We start from the raw sequence: 16,651 nt of genomic DNA, 5'->3' as shown, positions 1-16,651 counted from the left end.
CTATGATGGAGGATTATTGGGACTTTGGTGGTGAGTGTATTGTGGTAACACACACCTGAAAAGGTGTAAACTTATTCCCCTAAAACATGTACAGTTTTAAAATCAAAATCACCTCAATAAAAAAAAAAAATACACTTAAAAAGTACTGTGGAAGCAATAGAGAACCCTTTTGGGAGAGCATTCCAAGCAGGATAGCCTCAAGGGATAAACTATTCTACCTCTAAAGGAGCCATTGCAGCTTGCTCCACTTAGTCTGGCTCCGTGTCTCCTCAAAAATTGAAGTTGGCTTTCTCCGAACACCAGGGCACTAAACTCAATATTGGGCATAATAATCAGGCGAGTGACACCCTGTTTCATAAGAGGAAAAAAAGAAAAACACTGTTCTTAGCAATGTTCATATTGATCTTCATCAGCCAGCCACTCCAAACCAGAATTTATTTACAGGCTAAGCTGTATGAATGTTGTATTGATCTAAGTCACGTAAGGCTTCTTCAGGGTCTTGATTAAAATAAGGACTTGCTTATTAGAGTGGGTTAAGAAGAATGGTAGATAGATGGGTCTCCCTGGTGGTGCAAGGGGTTGAGACGCAACCTGTAAAGCTGTCTGCAGCCTCTGCAGCACGAGTTCCATCCCCGGCGGGCCAGGGAGCAACATACATGATGCAGAGACCTCTCCTGATTCACCCACTGCTCCCCTCAGCAGTGTACTTCGGTCAGTCTGCCTGTTCTGTTTCCCATTCTGTCTCTGGTGAATCCTCTCAACCCCCACACCTCTGGCCTGTACCCCAGCTCTTGTATGCATAAATGAATAAATCTTTAAAAAAAAAAAAGAATGGTAGATGGACAATGCAGACCACTGCTCTAAAGGCCATGAAGCAGAGCAATGTCCTAGCCCCACCTCCCCACCCCCACAAACACACCATTTAACTCACAGCTTATCTGCTTAGGCTGCTTTGGATGATGAAGTGGACCAATGACCTCTGGTCAATAGTAAATGAAAAGAATTAGAAACCTTTGTAGTACCCTATGTCACTGAGAACTTAAAATTGATAAATTTAAAGCTAAACTTTCTACTTCAATTCTAAGGTTCCCTAAGGGGATTCTATTTCCCTTGAACTCAAAAGTCAGGAAGCTTTTTCTATAAAAGACCAGATGGCAAATGTTTTAGGTTTTGAGGGTCACACCGTCTCTTTCATAAAGGTTCAACTCTCTCACTAAAGCACAAAAGTAGCTACAGATTACATTAAACAAATAAGCAGAGCTATGCTCCCATAAAACTTCATTTATGGACACTGAAGTTTGAACTTTGCACAATTATCACATGTCAAAAATTTAAAAAGACAATTCTTAGCTTATAGACCATACAAAATTAGGCAGCAGACCAGATTTGACCAGTGGGCCACCTCTGCTTTAAATGCTTAATTATTTTTTGCTCCTATGTTAGCAGTTTTTTCTCTTTCTGATCCAACTCTTAATAATATTTATAGTGGGAAAACTTTTTTCTTAATTGCTTGTTTTCAGCATCCATTCCTCCTTCCAGACTTCTAGTTATAGGATCTCTCTTTTTCATTTAGGATATGCTTCTCCTCCAGTAGCAAGTGTGTCTGCTAGGGTATCAATCAAGAAGCCCCCACCTCCCTGTGCTGCCACTGAGGTGGGGATGGCTAACCAGATGACCCAATTCCCTGGACATGATGATTAGCTCAAGAGTGGGTGGACACTCCAAGAAGAGCCAGCCAGCTTCTTAAGCACTGATGGGGATGCTAGAAGGAGTAGGCCAAGTTCTTTCTCTAGGAAGAGAAGCATCAAGGACTAGACGTGTCTGGAGCTAGTGAGGTCCATGTTGCCCCAATGAAGGGAATCTGCCTGAAAAAGACCCCACACCAGGAAGCATAAAGCCTAGAAGTGACAAGAGCCTAGAGACTCATTTCAACCCCATATTTGTCCTGCCTTTGGATTTCCTGGTAACCCAACCATACACTCTCTTCTGGTGAAGTAATCCTGAGTTGGGTTTCTAATACAATCAAATAATCCTCATCATATCCGATTCTATTTGAAAGTTGGCAGGGTAGCAATTTGTACATAAAATAATAAACACTGGCTGCATTCCACCATGCATTAGAGTCACTTACAGACAGATCTCTTTCCCCATTAGACTCTAAGATCCTGGAAGACAATTCATTTATAAGCCATCTTTCCACCCTCCATAGTGATTCACCCTTGCACTCAGTAGGTATTCTATGAATACAAGAACAAATTGTTGTTCTTGGATAGAGGAGACAACTGTGAGAAAAAGGACAAATAAACATGGAGGAACACATGTAGGTAGCTTCCCATGATTGTCCACCACAATGTCACCCAGAGAAAACTTACACCCCCAGAGGGATCACAGATTTAGCACCCACCCCTTAATCAATACCCCACAAACCACATACCCCAGGCTGTTTCCCTTTTGACACCTGGAGGAAACAAAATACAATGTCTGCATTACATCAGGACAGACTGTTGTAGATTGAATCCAGCCAGATAGTTGGCCAGGGCTTCAGAGTAGAAATCTCAGTTGTACTTGTCCTGCCCAAGAAATCCTGCTCCATGATGACAGAGACAAATCACTTCAAGAATGGGGGTGAAAAGTTGCTTATTTTTAGGTTTCTGTGCATAGAGACATATTAGCAAGGTAGGAAAGCTAGCCACAAGCACACTCAAGGCAATATACCTTGCTAAGATCAAGACACATTCACCAAGGCCAAGAAAGAACTTTCAAAAATCTGCGATCTACAAGAAAAACTATACAACTGGGTACCTGGAAACAACTGTTTCCCACAAACACCATTATTGCATTCCCTCTCACTTAAAAGAAGTGATTTCTAAGTCTAGGTATGTCTCATTTTGTGTCACCAACATAATCCTAAAAATAAGTTAATCAAATTGATATAATTTGCTTTCCTCTTTTGAAGATCCTATGAAAACTTATATTTGAAAGATACTATAGTGAATGTTTTGAAACAGCAAAGCAATTGCCCCCAGAGCTATTCACATTATAAATTATTTTGCACATTAGATTTACTTTTTAGGGCATGCCTAGAAATCATTTTCAACTGTTCAATTTAAAACACTAAGCATCACCTTGGCATGCTGTACTAGGTGATGAGGTGCCAACCTGCCCCCAACACTCAGCAAGAAGGGATGGTGTCCCTTGACACCTGCAAGAATGTTGCGGCAGAGTAAGCATCAGAGGCACTGACCCGGGTGCTCCCAGAGGTGATGAAGACCCCCACCTGCAGCCAAGGGTCGACTGGCCCCACAGTAAATACCCACCCCCAGCTCTGGATTTGGGGCAGCTGCTTTTCTGCTTAAGGCACCCAGCCTCCCAACTAGAATAGCCCTGGTGCCAGGTCCCTGTCCCACCAAAGTTTGTAGGCTCAGCTTTTCTTTTTTTTCTTTTTTTTTTTTTTTTTTAAAGATTTATTTATTTATTTGTTTATACAAACACTGGATACAGTCAGAAGCGCGGGAGGGTGAGAGAATTCACCAGAGCCAGAGCGGGGAGCAGAGCAGGCAGAAGGACGGAAGTACACTGCTGAGGGGAGCAGCGGGCGGCAGGAGAGGTCTGCGCGCCATGTGGGACCGTCCTCCGGTGGCCGGGGAGCAGCCGGGGATCGAACCGGCGCTGCAGAGGCTGCGGGCAGCTTCGCAACCCAGCGCTCAACCGCTGCGCCACCGGGGAGGCCCCTGTAGGCTCAGCTTTTCAAATGATTCTCCCAGAGATTTTTTCGTAGAACTCATACCAAGTCTGGCTGGTTACTGTTGCTGGTTATCAAAAACAAAGTACTACTTCATCTGCCACGCAGCAGTTAATGTATGTTAAGGGTCTACTATTTATCAATTAATATCCTAAATGCTTGTAGGCATTATCTCAATCTTCACAACAAAACATTTAGAAAGGCTCTACTTTCTCCCTTTCCCTGAGGTTTACAAAGGTTAAATAACATGTTACACAGTAAGTAACACAGTCAGGATTCAAACCCTGAACTTTTGTCACTGTGGCAGAGTAAAAAAACTGGCCACAGTATTTATTTCATAGCTCCTCCCAACAAGACAGGGAGTCTATTCCTCTACCTTTCAAATCTGGGTTTTACTGTGTGGCTTGATTTAGTCAACAGGACAGTAACTAACCTGACATAAATGGAGGTTCAAACAGTGCATGAGTTCTGGGCTTGTGAGTAAAATCCCCAAGAACATCACAGGAAGAAGACAGAGCTTTAGCCTCCCATCCACAGGGAGAGAAGCCCCACCAATCCACAGAATTGTAGAAAATTTTAAAGTACTAAATTTGGGGGTGGTTTATTACATAGCGAAAGCTAAGTAAAATAATCACTAACCTATCTCCAGCAAATCAGTATCAACAAGTGAGAATAAATAAAAAATGTGAAGCAGAGAAAAAGCTTTCTACTCCTCCCTGTTTTTCTTAAGCACAAAATAAAAAGAAACAGTTTAAATTTCATAAGGAAAAACATATTTGGAGATTAAGAATTTACTGGCAACTGGGACACCTAAAGACAGAGGCAGGGAGACTCTCTCTTACCTTCACCCTAACTTGGGTTTCCAGGAACCATCCACTTACTATGCTTCTTGCCCAGGAATCAAGTTGTGCAAGAGTAGCATTCCACAGACCAGGCCTTACAGTTCCTTTTTTCAGTACTTCTGGAGAAGTCCCACAAACAGCAGGAGTCTGAATAGCTGAGTAGCTGGGCCAGGCCAGCCCATACACATACTGCTCAGTGGGGCAGAAGTCCTTCTAGTGACTTCCCTTCCTGGCTAGGCAAGTAATGGACTGTCCACCAAAGACGTCTGTCCAGAGGCCCATCTGGCTCACAAAGCAGCTACTCATGCCAAAGAGCCATCATTGGTGGAGCCAGAAAAGAAAGTCCTGGGAAAGCGGGAGTAGCACCAGCCAGAAGAGGAAAGCAAGTTGGCTATTCAGAGAATGAGCTGAAACCTTCCTCTCTTTGGATCGTAAATAAAGTGAGAGCTCTCCATAGAAACACAGAAGGCACATGGTATAAAAAACACAGGACTAGGTTAGTGACTGTGTTAAGAGTAGGAGACAAGGGTTCCTGGCCTAGTTTCTCTGCTGATTCTGTGTTCTGGCACAAGTCAATAACACAGCCACCCATTTAACAAACCTTTAAGGAGGAACTATTTTCTGTATTATGTTAGGAACTGGTGATAGAGATGAAATAGATGTGTTCCCTGATTTGAAGAAACTCATGGACTTGCAACAACAAAGAAAAACATCCTATAGACTGAAAATGAGGGATAAGTGGAATTAAACTCTAACCACCCTTTGTTTTCTTTTCCCTCTACCCCCTTCCTCATGATTAACCGTTACCTGGCTCTAGCCTGCATTCCTTGGAACTTGCGACACTTAGTGTGTTACATCCCTAATAAAGTTCTCTGTATCCCTCTGGGGTTAACAGTGGCATCAGAAACAACACATGTGATCGCTGAGAGAACACTATGCTAGGAAAGTCAAACACCTTGACTCATGTTGCTGAGACAGTGCAGAATCTCCTTGGACATGCAAATGTGAACCCCTGTACTCCCTCACATTCTTTCTGCCTTACACAATCCCAGCACTCTCTCCATTCAGGGAGCTGGGGGCTTTATTGATGCCTATATCCTGCCAACTTTCTTGATGGCCAACTCAAATAGACTTCTCCATGTAAAGTCACTTTTTGTAGTTGAGTTTGTCCTTCTGGGTGCAAACAAAAGAGCTGATTTGGTCATTTATAATGGGAGAGAAAGACATAAAAACTCTGGGTTTGGGCCTCCCTGGTGGCGCAGCGGTTGAGCGCTGGGTTGCGAAACTGCCCGCAGCCTGTGCAGCACCAGTTCGATCCCCGGCTGCTCCCTGGCCAGCGGAGGAGGGTCCCACATGGCGTGCAGACCTCTCCTGCTGCCCGCTGCTCCCCTCAGCAGTATACTTCGGTCCTTATGCCTGTTCTGCTCCCCGCTCTGGCTCTGGTGAATTCTCTCACCCTCCCGCACTTCTGACTATACCCAGTGCTTGTATAAATAAATAAATAAATCTTTTAAAAAATAAAAATAAGAAAAAGAATAAATAAATCTTTAAAAAAAAAAAACCTCGGTTTTAGATTCTACACCAGTAAAATAGGAAAAATGTACCTATTTCATAAGGTTGTTGTGAATAATAAATGAAATAAGTAGCATAAAGCACATAATACCATGCTTAGCACAAAATAGATCCCTGCTAAATAATAATCATTATTTATTACAATAAGAAGGGGATGGCGATTGTGGCAAAGGAATACAGAGGCAGCACTCTTAATCCATTTTTCGGAGGGACTGATTCACTGGAAAAACAGATGTCTGAGCTAAATAGTAACCATATTGGGGCCTCCCTGGTGGCGCAGAAGTTAAAGACACAGCACTGTGAAGCTGCCGCCAGCCACTGCACATGAGTTCAATCCCTGGCCAGAGAGCTAACCCACATGGTACAGCAGACCTCTCCTGTCATGCCCACTGCTCCCTCAACAGTGTATTTCATTATATCTGCCTGTTCTGCTCCCCACTCTATCTCTGGTGACTCCTCTCAAACTGCTCCCCCTCTGGCCTACAACCCAGTTCTTCTATGCATAAATAAATAAATCTTTTAAAAAATAGTAACCGTATTACTATTAACCAATATTTGTTAATGACTTATGAGAAAGATTACTTAATTCTCACAACTATGTGAAATAAGTACATGATTTGCAATTACTGCTCTGTGACATGAGTTATTTTCATTTTACAGATGAATACATAATAGAGATTTTATACATCTTGTATGGAAGAGTCAGGATTTGAACTCTAGAGGGCTGATTCCAAAGCCTCAGTGTTAGACTAAAAGGGATGAGCAGACTTGTAGCAAAGGTGTGGTACACACAAAGGTAGTTCATGAAAGAAATTTTAAGGAAACTTAAGGAATAAGGAAGGCAATCAATATTTGTTAGGTCCTTCCATATGCAAAACATTCTGCCAGTTGCTTTCCATGTGTAACTTCATTAGTCCTCATGGCCAGCTAGGAACAGGCACAAGGTTCCATTTGAGAGATGATGTAATGGCTTTACTCCACCAGACACTTTTATAACACTGTTGATCAGAGCCTAGAACCACAGATCCACGCTCAGGAAATGTTAGCAACTCCTGTTTTCTAGAAATTAATTTCTAGAAATAATTAAATATTAAAATATTCCAACATGGAACTCAGAGGTCTTAAAAAGCACACAGATCAAGGTCCATAAACTGCTGGGTAACTGTTCCTCCCTCAACTCATATCATCCCTCCTAATGATTTTTTCTCAATTGTCAAGAGAAAGAGGGAAAAAATTATAGCTAATATGGCTAGAAGACAAAGGCTTTCTATAGTTTTGTACTTTAGTGTATCATTTGATGAGTTCTGGGAAATGTACACAACTATGAACCCACCACCAAAACCAAGATTTACTAAGTTCCCTATGACCCCTAGAAGTTAATCCCCATTCCAGGCCCCCGACCCAGAGCAACCAATGATCTACTTTATGTTACTGTGGATTCATTTTGTCTATTCTAGAATTTCACATATACAGCATGTCCTCTCTTGTGTAGTGCTTCTCTCAATCGGCATAATGTTTCTCAGATTGTTCTAAACCCTGTACCCTAGGAGTTTGTTCATTTTTATCAGTAAGCTGTATCCTATTGTTTGAATGTGTCAAATTTGTTTACTGAACTCATCTGGTAATGAACATTTGGGCTGTTTCTACTTTGGGGCTATAATGAATAAAGATGAACATTTGTGCACAAATCTTTGTGTGGACAATGTTCTCATTTCTCTTTGGTCAGTACCAGGAAGTGGGGTTGCATGGTTCACATGACCTAATTTTAAAGGAAACTACCAAACTGTTTTTCCAAAGTGGTTGTTCCCTTCCCTGTTCACTCTTAAGAATCTCGCTTCATCACCAGTGTTCAGCAACTTGACTTTTTTTCCTTCTTGATTTTTTACAGTTTTATTGGTGTATTGGGTTGTTGAAAAAGTCATGGAAGGGGACCTCCCTGGTGGCACAACCAGTTAAGACACAACCTATGAAGCTGTCCGCAGCCTCTGCAGCACGACTTCAATCCCTGGCTGGCTGGTGAGAATCCCACATGGCGCAGTAGACATTTCCTGGCTCTCCCACTGTTCCCCTCAGCAGTGTATTTCAGTCAGTCTGCCTGTTTTGTTCCACACTCTGTCTCGGTTGAATCCTCTCACCCCTCACACCTCTGGCCTGTATCCCAGCTCTTGTATGCATAAATAAATAAATCTTCAAAAAAAAAAGTAATGACATATTGAAAAACATAGAAAAAAATGTGCATCATGACTTTTCCAACAACCCAATATAATTTTGGTATAATAAATTCCATGTCATAAAGTGTATGATTTGACAAATGTGTGTATGTATATATTCATCAAATCATACACCTTGTGTAAGTGTATGTCTCTTTTACATATTTTACATATTTCTTTTACATACATGTAGATGACCATCCTCACAATCAAAACTGTGAACATATCTATCACCATTAAAAGTTTCCTTAAGCAACCATGGATTTGCATTTTGTCACTACAGATTAATTTGCAATTTTTATAATTACATAAATAGCATCACATAGTATGTGCTCTTTCTTATCTGACTCAACAACATTCTTTCAAGATTCGTGTACTGTTGCTAAATTGTATCCTATTGTATGGCTATCCTGCTCTTTTTCCATTTGACTGTTGATGGACACACACTGGGACTTGCTGCTCCAGTCATGAAACTAAATAGGCAACAATTAAAATACTACATTGAATGACTTTTAAACTGAAACAAAACACAAAAGAGGCTGCAACAAATTTTAGACTACAGCTAAAACTCAAAATAAAATTAGCTGAGAGGATGGGAGCAAAACAGGGAGGGGGCCTAAGGGACCATGGTGGAGGGTTACTGGGACTTTGATGGTGGGTGTGTTGTGGTAACATACATTTGTAAATGTGTGAACCTGTACCCCTAAAACATACAGTGTTATAAATCAACATTATCTCAATAAATATAATTTAAAAAATAAATAAATCTAGAGAAAAACATAACTAGCAAGTAATATCTTACCTCTATGCATAATCTTGTGCTTCTCCCTCAGGTATGTCAAGCCTTTTATTACCTAGAGGAAAGGGAATGGGAAATATGGGAAACTGAAATAGTGGTGTTGAGAAAATACTATTTTAAAATGACCTAAAATATTTTATCAAACATCAGAAATTTGCCTTCTTCCCTTACTTTTTATTATTTCTTTTGATTCAAGAAATGATCCTTTTTACATAGTATATATGCACTACATACATACACGTATATGTCTTTTACATAGTATTTTTAAGTAAGTTTGATTATTGTGAGTTTAAAAACTTTAAAAAAAGTTTGCTTGAATTTGCTTTTTTTCTAAGCCTGCAATCTAAAGGGAGAACTTTTCTCGTTCTAATGAGAGAGAGAGAGAATATGAATATTTTATCTAGAATTTAGACAGGGAAACTTCCAGTGAGAACACCAAACTTTTCTTACAGATTTTCCCCTCATTGACTTCTTCCCTTGTTCATTTCCTACTAAATCATTAATTAATCAATGAGGGGACTTGGAAGAAAAACTTGCTAATATACTCACAGCAATGCTAACTTTTCCTAGAATTTGTTCAGGAATTCTTCCAGCTTTCTTCAGGACTTGATCCAACGAGCCCCCATCCTAAGAACAAGAACACCAGCCCATTCAGAGATAATGTTCCCAACAATTCTTTCAAGTGTCAGACTTAGAGGAAAAGTGAGGTCACATGTAACGAATCTTCCTATAAAAATACTCCCTTCTTTTGTCCCAGACATCAAATATGAATGCAAGACATTGTGGGAGGCATCAAATAACTAATAACTCAAATTCCCTGGGTAGTCATCAAACAAATTACTAATTCAGTGGTCAAACAAGGACTTTATTGGCATGGAACTGAGAGGAGAGTGCAGTGGTTAGGAGAGCAGGCTCGGAGGCTGGCTTTCTAAATTCAAATCCTAACTTTGCTGCCTGAGGACTTTCACCAAGTTACTCAAGTTATAAAATGAGGATAATAATTGTAAGATTCTCATAATAATCACTGAGCTAATATAAGTATTTACTAAGTATTTACTAATATAAGTATTTACTAAGTTACTAAACCACTGACAGCAATGTCTAATACATAGTAGGTATTCAATAAACATTAGCCATTTATCACTGTTATATAAGCCACAACTTTAATTTGATAAATGCCCAACAAGTCATAATTAATAAAATCCAAAGAAAAATGTCATAGAAAGCAATAACTAATTCCACAAGTTCTACTAAGTGCTATGGGCCATGCTAGGTTCTATGGGAAGAAAGATATGAAAATTAACTACTGCCCATTCTCAATAAATTTATGAATACTCAGGGGAAATATACAACTCTTAATAAACCAGGATACATGTATAAGAAAAGTGATTATGAACACACAGAAGAAGGGAGAAGTAATTCAACTTTACTGAGAAGATGGCATTAGAGCTAGTCTTATTCAAAGAATGATTATGATTTCTGCACCTGGAAAAGGGGGAGAAAAAAACACAGTATTTCAGTAAATCAAAAGCAGAGAAGTACTCAGTTGCTTAGTGCTGCTGGGGTAACATGTGGTTCACTTCATGGCAGTGCATGAAGGAATATAGAGATGGATCAGGTAGAAAATGGCCAGCGGCTGCCAGTTACAGAACTCCACCAAGGAACCAGGATGTGACTTTATAAAGACAGAAGGAAAGGAATCCAACCTGCAAACCACAGCAGCTAAGAGAAGGTGCAGAGAGAATGGTGAGGAACTGATGGGGGGCGGGAGGGGAAGGAGATGACATGAGCTGCACCCTGGGCAGAGGGGGTGAAAAGGGAGTATGTAAGAGCATACAAGTGAGATGTGGACCCAGCCTCTGCAGGGTTGACCTGCCAGGGCCTTCCTCTCCATGGAATCTACATTTTATCCTGAGATCTTAAAGAACTGCTTCAAGGCAACCCTGATAGATGGGAGCAGAAATCAGTTTGTGCCCCAAAGGCTTCAGGTATGGCTAATTATCAGCTTCAAAGTAGAGGTAACTGCTATAATTTCAAACTGGTTTTCTAAAGTATTCTATCTACACTGAGTAGTTACCACCATCATCCATCACTTATCAAAGGCCTGTCTGTAAGGCAAAAGGATCCATAAGGGACCAGGGGTAGAAAAACTCTAAGATACAGAAAAAAATACACTCTCTTTGAGGAGACAGAACATAAAGAGGCAAAGTACCATAAATCTTCCTCCAAAATAGGCCAAGAATAAACAGATGATGGACAGAATAGATTCTACTATAGGAGCTCAGGAGGAAGCAACTCCTAGGCAAAGTGTTAAAGGAAAGGCTCATAATAGGAGAGATGAGGAAGCTGAGCCTGGGAGTGGGGGCTGAGTGGTGGTGGCATGGACAAAGATCAGCAAAGCAATGTTCCCACAGGTACCCTGCCTCCAAATTGACCCAACGCTACAATGCAGCCATGGAATGTGAGGTCATAAAACAATGCACATTATCATAGACACAAGATAGACAGAGCATAATGTCTTTTTTATTTATACTCACAAAAGCAGAATATCAAAAATGTTATCAATGTTTACTTACAGGCTAGGTAGCAAAATACCAGCAGATTGAGTTGTGTGATAGTGTCTTCTTAGCGCTTTTTTTATTGTTTGTTATTTTTACCTTTTTAAATTATTGAACTCATTTATGAAAGTGGAGAATGATATCATGACTCCATTAATAGATCCTTTCTGAGCACCTGTGTGTATTGAGCTAGGGCATGTTTGGTAGATATACAAAACCACTTCTTTCTAAGGGAGGTTAGAAAATAAGTACGATGCATTCAGGGATACAGATCTCTTGAGAAATATTACCTAAAACAGTGTTAAAAATAGATTATTGACTTTAAAATTCTATGCTTATAAAAGGAGAGTTTGGGCCAATCACTCTGTCACAGTCAACTGGATCACAGAAACTGATGGAAAAAAACAAAGTAACACAGGTGTGGCTTCTCAGCTGCACACTAACACCCCTGCACCCCTGGTCATGTCTGACTCCCATCATAACAAACCCTCTAGCAGTCAACTTAGGAGCACAATAGAGGGCCATTACCTCCCACCTAAAATTTTAAATGTGCCATAATGAGAATGGAATTAGGAATTTAGAACCAAACACAAATAAACATGATTAATTACATTTATTTTTCAAAAGCCCCTGCAAGAGCCTTATCCAGGTGGTGATGATCCAGGCTGAGGTTTGAGTCACCCTGTCATCCTGGCTGCCTTCACAATAACACAGGTCCCTGGTGGCCAAATCAGGAGAACACCACAACCCAGTTAAGGCTGCTCAAGTCAGCAGCCTCCTAGAAATGCCATTGGATCTTCAGTTACCTTTACCAATGGGAAGAAGGAGCCCCAGACAAAGTTTCCAAGCCATTTCTATTTTGCTTCCAGTTGAATGTGGTTTCAGCGCCTTTGTTTGAAAGGCTTACCTAACCATCAGGGAGGACTGTAAGCTTAAAACAATATAACAGGGCAACTTTGTCAAAATCTGATTAAAATGAGGTAGAAAAACTAACCCTGTGGTTCTCAGGTTCTACAGCCTCAGAGGACAGCCCAGCTAACTGTCTTGGTTTACACTTTCTGGGGCTGTGGTAAATTTTTCTATTTTGAAAAGGAAGGGACCTTGACTCGCTTCCCTTTAGCATCCTTCTGAGCTATAAGTAGAGCTAAAGTGTGAACAATAGAATTAGCAAGATTGAAGAGGCATGAGCCACGGTCAGGATTACCAGAGTTGCCTGCAACTCACCTTACAACCTTTTAATTCTACTTACTGTTGCCAAGGACTTGCCTTCACTGACTAAAGCTGCTGAAAACATGCTTATTTTTAGAAGCCAATTATTAACGAAGTCAATGGTGCTTTTGTGATGGTTTTCTATAGAAGAGACAAATGCTTTATGGAAAAAAAAAAAAAAAGCTCAAAAGCTTCTACTCCTGCATGAGAACCATCCACCCCAAGATCCTAGTTCTCTGGTTGCTCAGCCACCACCTGAGCAGAAATCTACTTCTCCCCCAAACAAGAGCATTTCTGTTCTGATCAGAGGTATCCACTGGGTCTAAATTCAGACCCAGCAGTGCAAACAGCTTATTTCTGGGAAAGGTAAGTCCCTGGCCAAGTGCTTTAGAAGATGGGGTTCAATGAATGATGGTGACTCACGAATTTAATTTCAAATGCATGCAAAAAGTGATTTGAGCAATAAATGATAAAGTAAATACAACAAAATGTTAATTGCAGACTCTAGGTGGGAGTTTGGAGAGATAATTTCTTCAACTTTCTGTATGCTTGAAATCTTCCAGAATAAAGTGTTGTGGGGACATGTGAATGGCAAAGAACACCATGCAAAGCCAGGGACACAGAGAGGACCTCAGAAGCTGGGGGCTATGGTGAAGAATAAGAGCTGGACTTGACAACACCTTTGAAATGTGGAAGCTGAGGCAAAGCAGAAATCTCAAAAGAGAAGTGGCAGCCAGCAGTGTGAACTTTCCCATTCTGGGCAGCTGCACGGAGCTCACCTGCTCAGGGACCTAGGAAAGGGTGAGAATGTCCATGGCTGGAGCAGAAAGAAAGCAACTCCTCATAATTGCTTGGACTTTACACCACAACTGCTTCCCTACAGGGTCCAGCTAGTATTAGCAGACTGTTCCAGCTGTCCTCTGGCCTGTGGAGGCTCAGGAACAGAAGGCCCTATTGCTGACCCTGAGGCCTAACTTTCCCACAGAGCCCCAGGCTAACAATGCCCTCCCCAATCCTGACCTCCCTCATTCAGTCATTCAACAAATATCACCTAATAGGGACCAGACACTGTGCTTGACCCTAAAAGGGTTTTGACCTTCCTAGTTTCTGGCAGCCAGTTTCCCAGGCTCAGGCACCCTAGAGTAATTCCAGAGATATCTTCTTCTTCAGGGATTTGTGTGGGAGGACCCCATTATTCCCACAGAGCCAAATGCATGGGGCAAGGGGTAGGGGAGGTGTGAGGACTGACATGCAAATACTGGAAATGAGCCAAGAGAAGCCCCATGTTGTTATTGGCTCCTGGAGGAGGACAGGGGGTAGGAGGAGGAAGACAGGGTAGAGAAAGGGATGAAAAGCTTGTGACCAGTATCTATGAACCCAGAGTGAATAAGGAAGGCTTACACAGTAAGGAAGACACAAACAAAGTCAATTTAAGACAAATAAAGACGTCCTCCACACGGTAGGAGACCACAGAAAGTTAATTACTGAAAGTGGTTCTAGCAGGGTCTTACTGAATGGATAGGCCACTGCCTATTAATATTTGGGGCCTAATCCTATCCTCTGAAGCAAATGCCCATAAGTGCAACCATATACATCCCACAAACAGTTTCCTGGTTCCTCTATATTCTGGGTGACGCTAGATTGGAGGTAATTCAGGAAAGAATTCTGATGGTTCAGAAACCAACAAGCATGAGATGGCACAAACCTGGTGCTCAGAAGCCCTCACGTCCACACTGACACCCTCACCTGAGAAGAGCCTAGAACACAGCCATCCAGCCTGTAACAGCTCCAGAGGGCAGAGATGCTGTTCTCAATGTCTCCACCTCCTTGGCAGTAAACATGGCACCTTGCGCATAATCGGCACTAAAAATAAGTGTTTGTGAAGCTGAACCCATGTTGATTAACTAATCAAGTTTACACCCTGACTGGTGTAAGTGCCAAAAACCATAGAAACACAGGATGTTTGCATGGGGAGGGGTTCTAGCGAAGAGCTCTACCAAAATGAGAAAAGCTGAGAATATACAACTCACAAAGGGTAATGGAGAGAGCACAAAAATTAGAGCTAGCAGGCTTGGTTATGTGACTGAGACTCTTAAGCCCTCTTACTTTCTCCCTCTGCAGGCTGGGGGAGGGATGTATCAACAATCTGTCTCACATGACAGGCTGATGTGATTAACAATTTATGTGGAAAGAACTCAGCAAGTGGTGGAAGACTGGGAAAGTAGCTGTTATTGTGTCTAGCCACGTTACCACCCACCTGCCATTATTTTGGCAAGAACTAAGAGGAAAGTAAGCTACTCTGACTTTCCTGTCTCTGATTTCTCACCATCACCTCCATCCTCTTCCCTTTCTAGTTTTCCAGGACCTCCACTGCTATTTATACATCTTTATCCAAAACTCTTGGGCTAGAGCTGGAAAACCAACCATCAGCAGCACAAAGAGCACCAGAAACCCAATGGATAAGAATTATCCCCTCCCTAGGCCCCACATCACCAGAGGGTGGCCAAGACCCAAGTTGGAAATAGTTAACACTCCAGGCCTGGGCTAGGACCAAGCCAGAAATGTTGGTGTGCTTCCCACAGAGACAGCTTTGCTCTCATTGAAGTAAGAGGGAATAAAAGCTATCTCAGTGACCTGTAGATGTGCAGATGTTTTCAGGCTCTACCTTCCCTCTAGCACCCACAAAAGTTAGTGGATGCCAGTGACAGTGTGTATGGCACTTCTTAACTATTAAATTAAAGAGATGTGCCACACAATGGTGATGCAAGCAAGGCCAACCCTCCCAGGGAGGGTTCACCTAGGGTTCATGAAGACCAGGCAGTGAGGTCCTCATTCCAGAGGTCAGGTCTAGAGAGCCAGGAGGGCAACAGGAAGTAGCCGAGGGACACTGCTGGAGCGAAGCACAGCACTGTGAAACACACAGATGCATGTCAGCCTGCCACTCAACTGCAGGCCCCAGTAAGAATAGACAAAAGTTATTGTTTGCAGAAGACATGCTCTGAATAAGACAGTGGCTGGAAGACTTAACATCTAATATTTTAATTAATCCGCCCCATGATGAAACAGGGATAATAATGGCCATTTTATGGATGTGGAAACTGAGAATCAGGAAGAAAAAAAACTTGCCCAAGGTGCTGAAGAGAAAGAGACAATGGGTAAACAGAGAATGACCGAGCACCTGTTCTGTACCAGGACTATTCTGGGCTTTGGAGACACAGTGGCAAACAAGACAAAGTGCTACTTGGAATTTGTGCAAAAGGGAGCTATGAATAAACATCTCTAATTCCAAAGTCCCCTGTGCCATGCTGCCTACCAGGGACAGAAAAAAATAGTAACCATGAAGTCAGCATCTCTCTTTGACGTTCTAGGCATCAGAGATGGAAACAGAGCACCAACCTCTATCCAATGAATTCAATAAAGTCCAGGCTTCGGACTTTACTAGCTACATGACGCTGGGTAAGTTAATTCATTTCTCTGAGCCTTTGCTGTGAAATGGAAATAATGTACCCACCAATGAGCTTATTGTAAAACTGCAATAAAACACTGATTTGCTTAGGATAGGGCTTGATATAATATGTACCCCACAAATATTAGTTGATCATTACTAGTATTGCTAACATTGTTAGTGTTACTGTTATTACTGAGTCACTGGGAAGAGAAAAACACACTCAGGCAGCTGATGGTAAAAAGATGGGCAATTTAGACACACCTCTCAGCCC

At 41.6% G+C, this 16,651-nt stretch overlaps 1 protein-coding gene across 3 annotated transcripts in view; it reads right to left on the bottom strand.

Moving 5' to 3' along the window:
- MAP2K1 (mitogen-activated protein kinase kinase 1) overlaps window positions 1-16,651 on the bottom strand; it is a 77,920-nt gene that overhangs the window by 20,925 nt on the left and 40,344 nt on the right. For all 3 annotated transcript variants that reach the window (XM_037502762.1, XM_054688234.1, XM_037502761.2), the window contains 2 exons: window positions 9,715-9,792; window positions 9,169-9,220 (listed from right to left, as the gene is read on the bottom strand). In XM_037502762.1, the coding sequence (XP_037358659.1) occupies window positions 9,169-9,220; window positions 9,715-9,792 (130 nt within the window). The remainder of the gene's footprint in view (window positions 1-9,168; window positions 9,221-9,714; window positions 9,793-16,651) is intronic.

The sequence above is a fragment of the Talpa occidentalis genome, unplaced genomic scaffold (assembly GCF_014898055.3).
Source record: "Talpa occidentalis isolate TD23 unplaced genomic scaffold, MPIMG_talOcc4v2.1 talOcc4.11, whole genome shotgun sequence".
NCBI classification, from domain to species: domain Eukaryota; kingdom Metazoa; phylum Chordata; class Mammalia; order Eulipotyphla; family Talpidae; genus Talpa; species Talpa occidentalis.
Note: the sequence above shows the minus strand (reverse complement) of the source record. Positions and strands in the feature narration are given on the sequence as shown.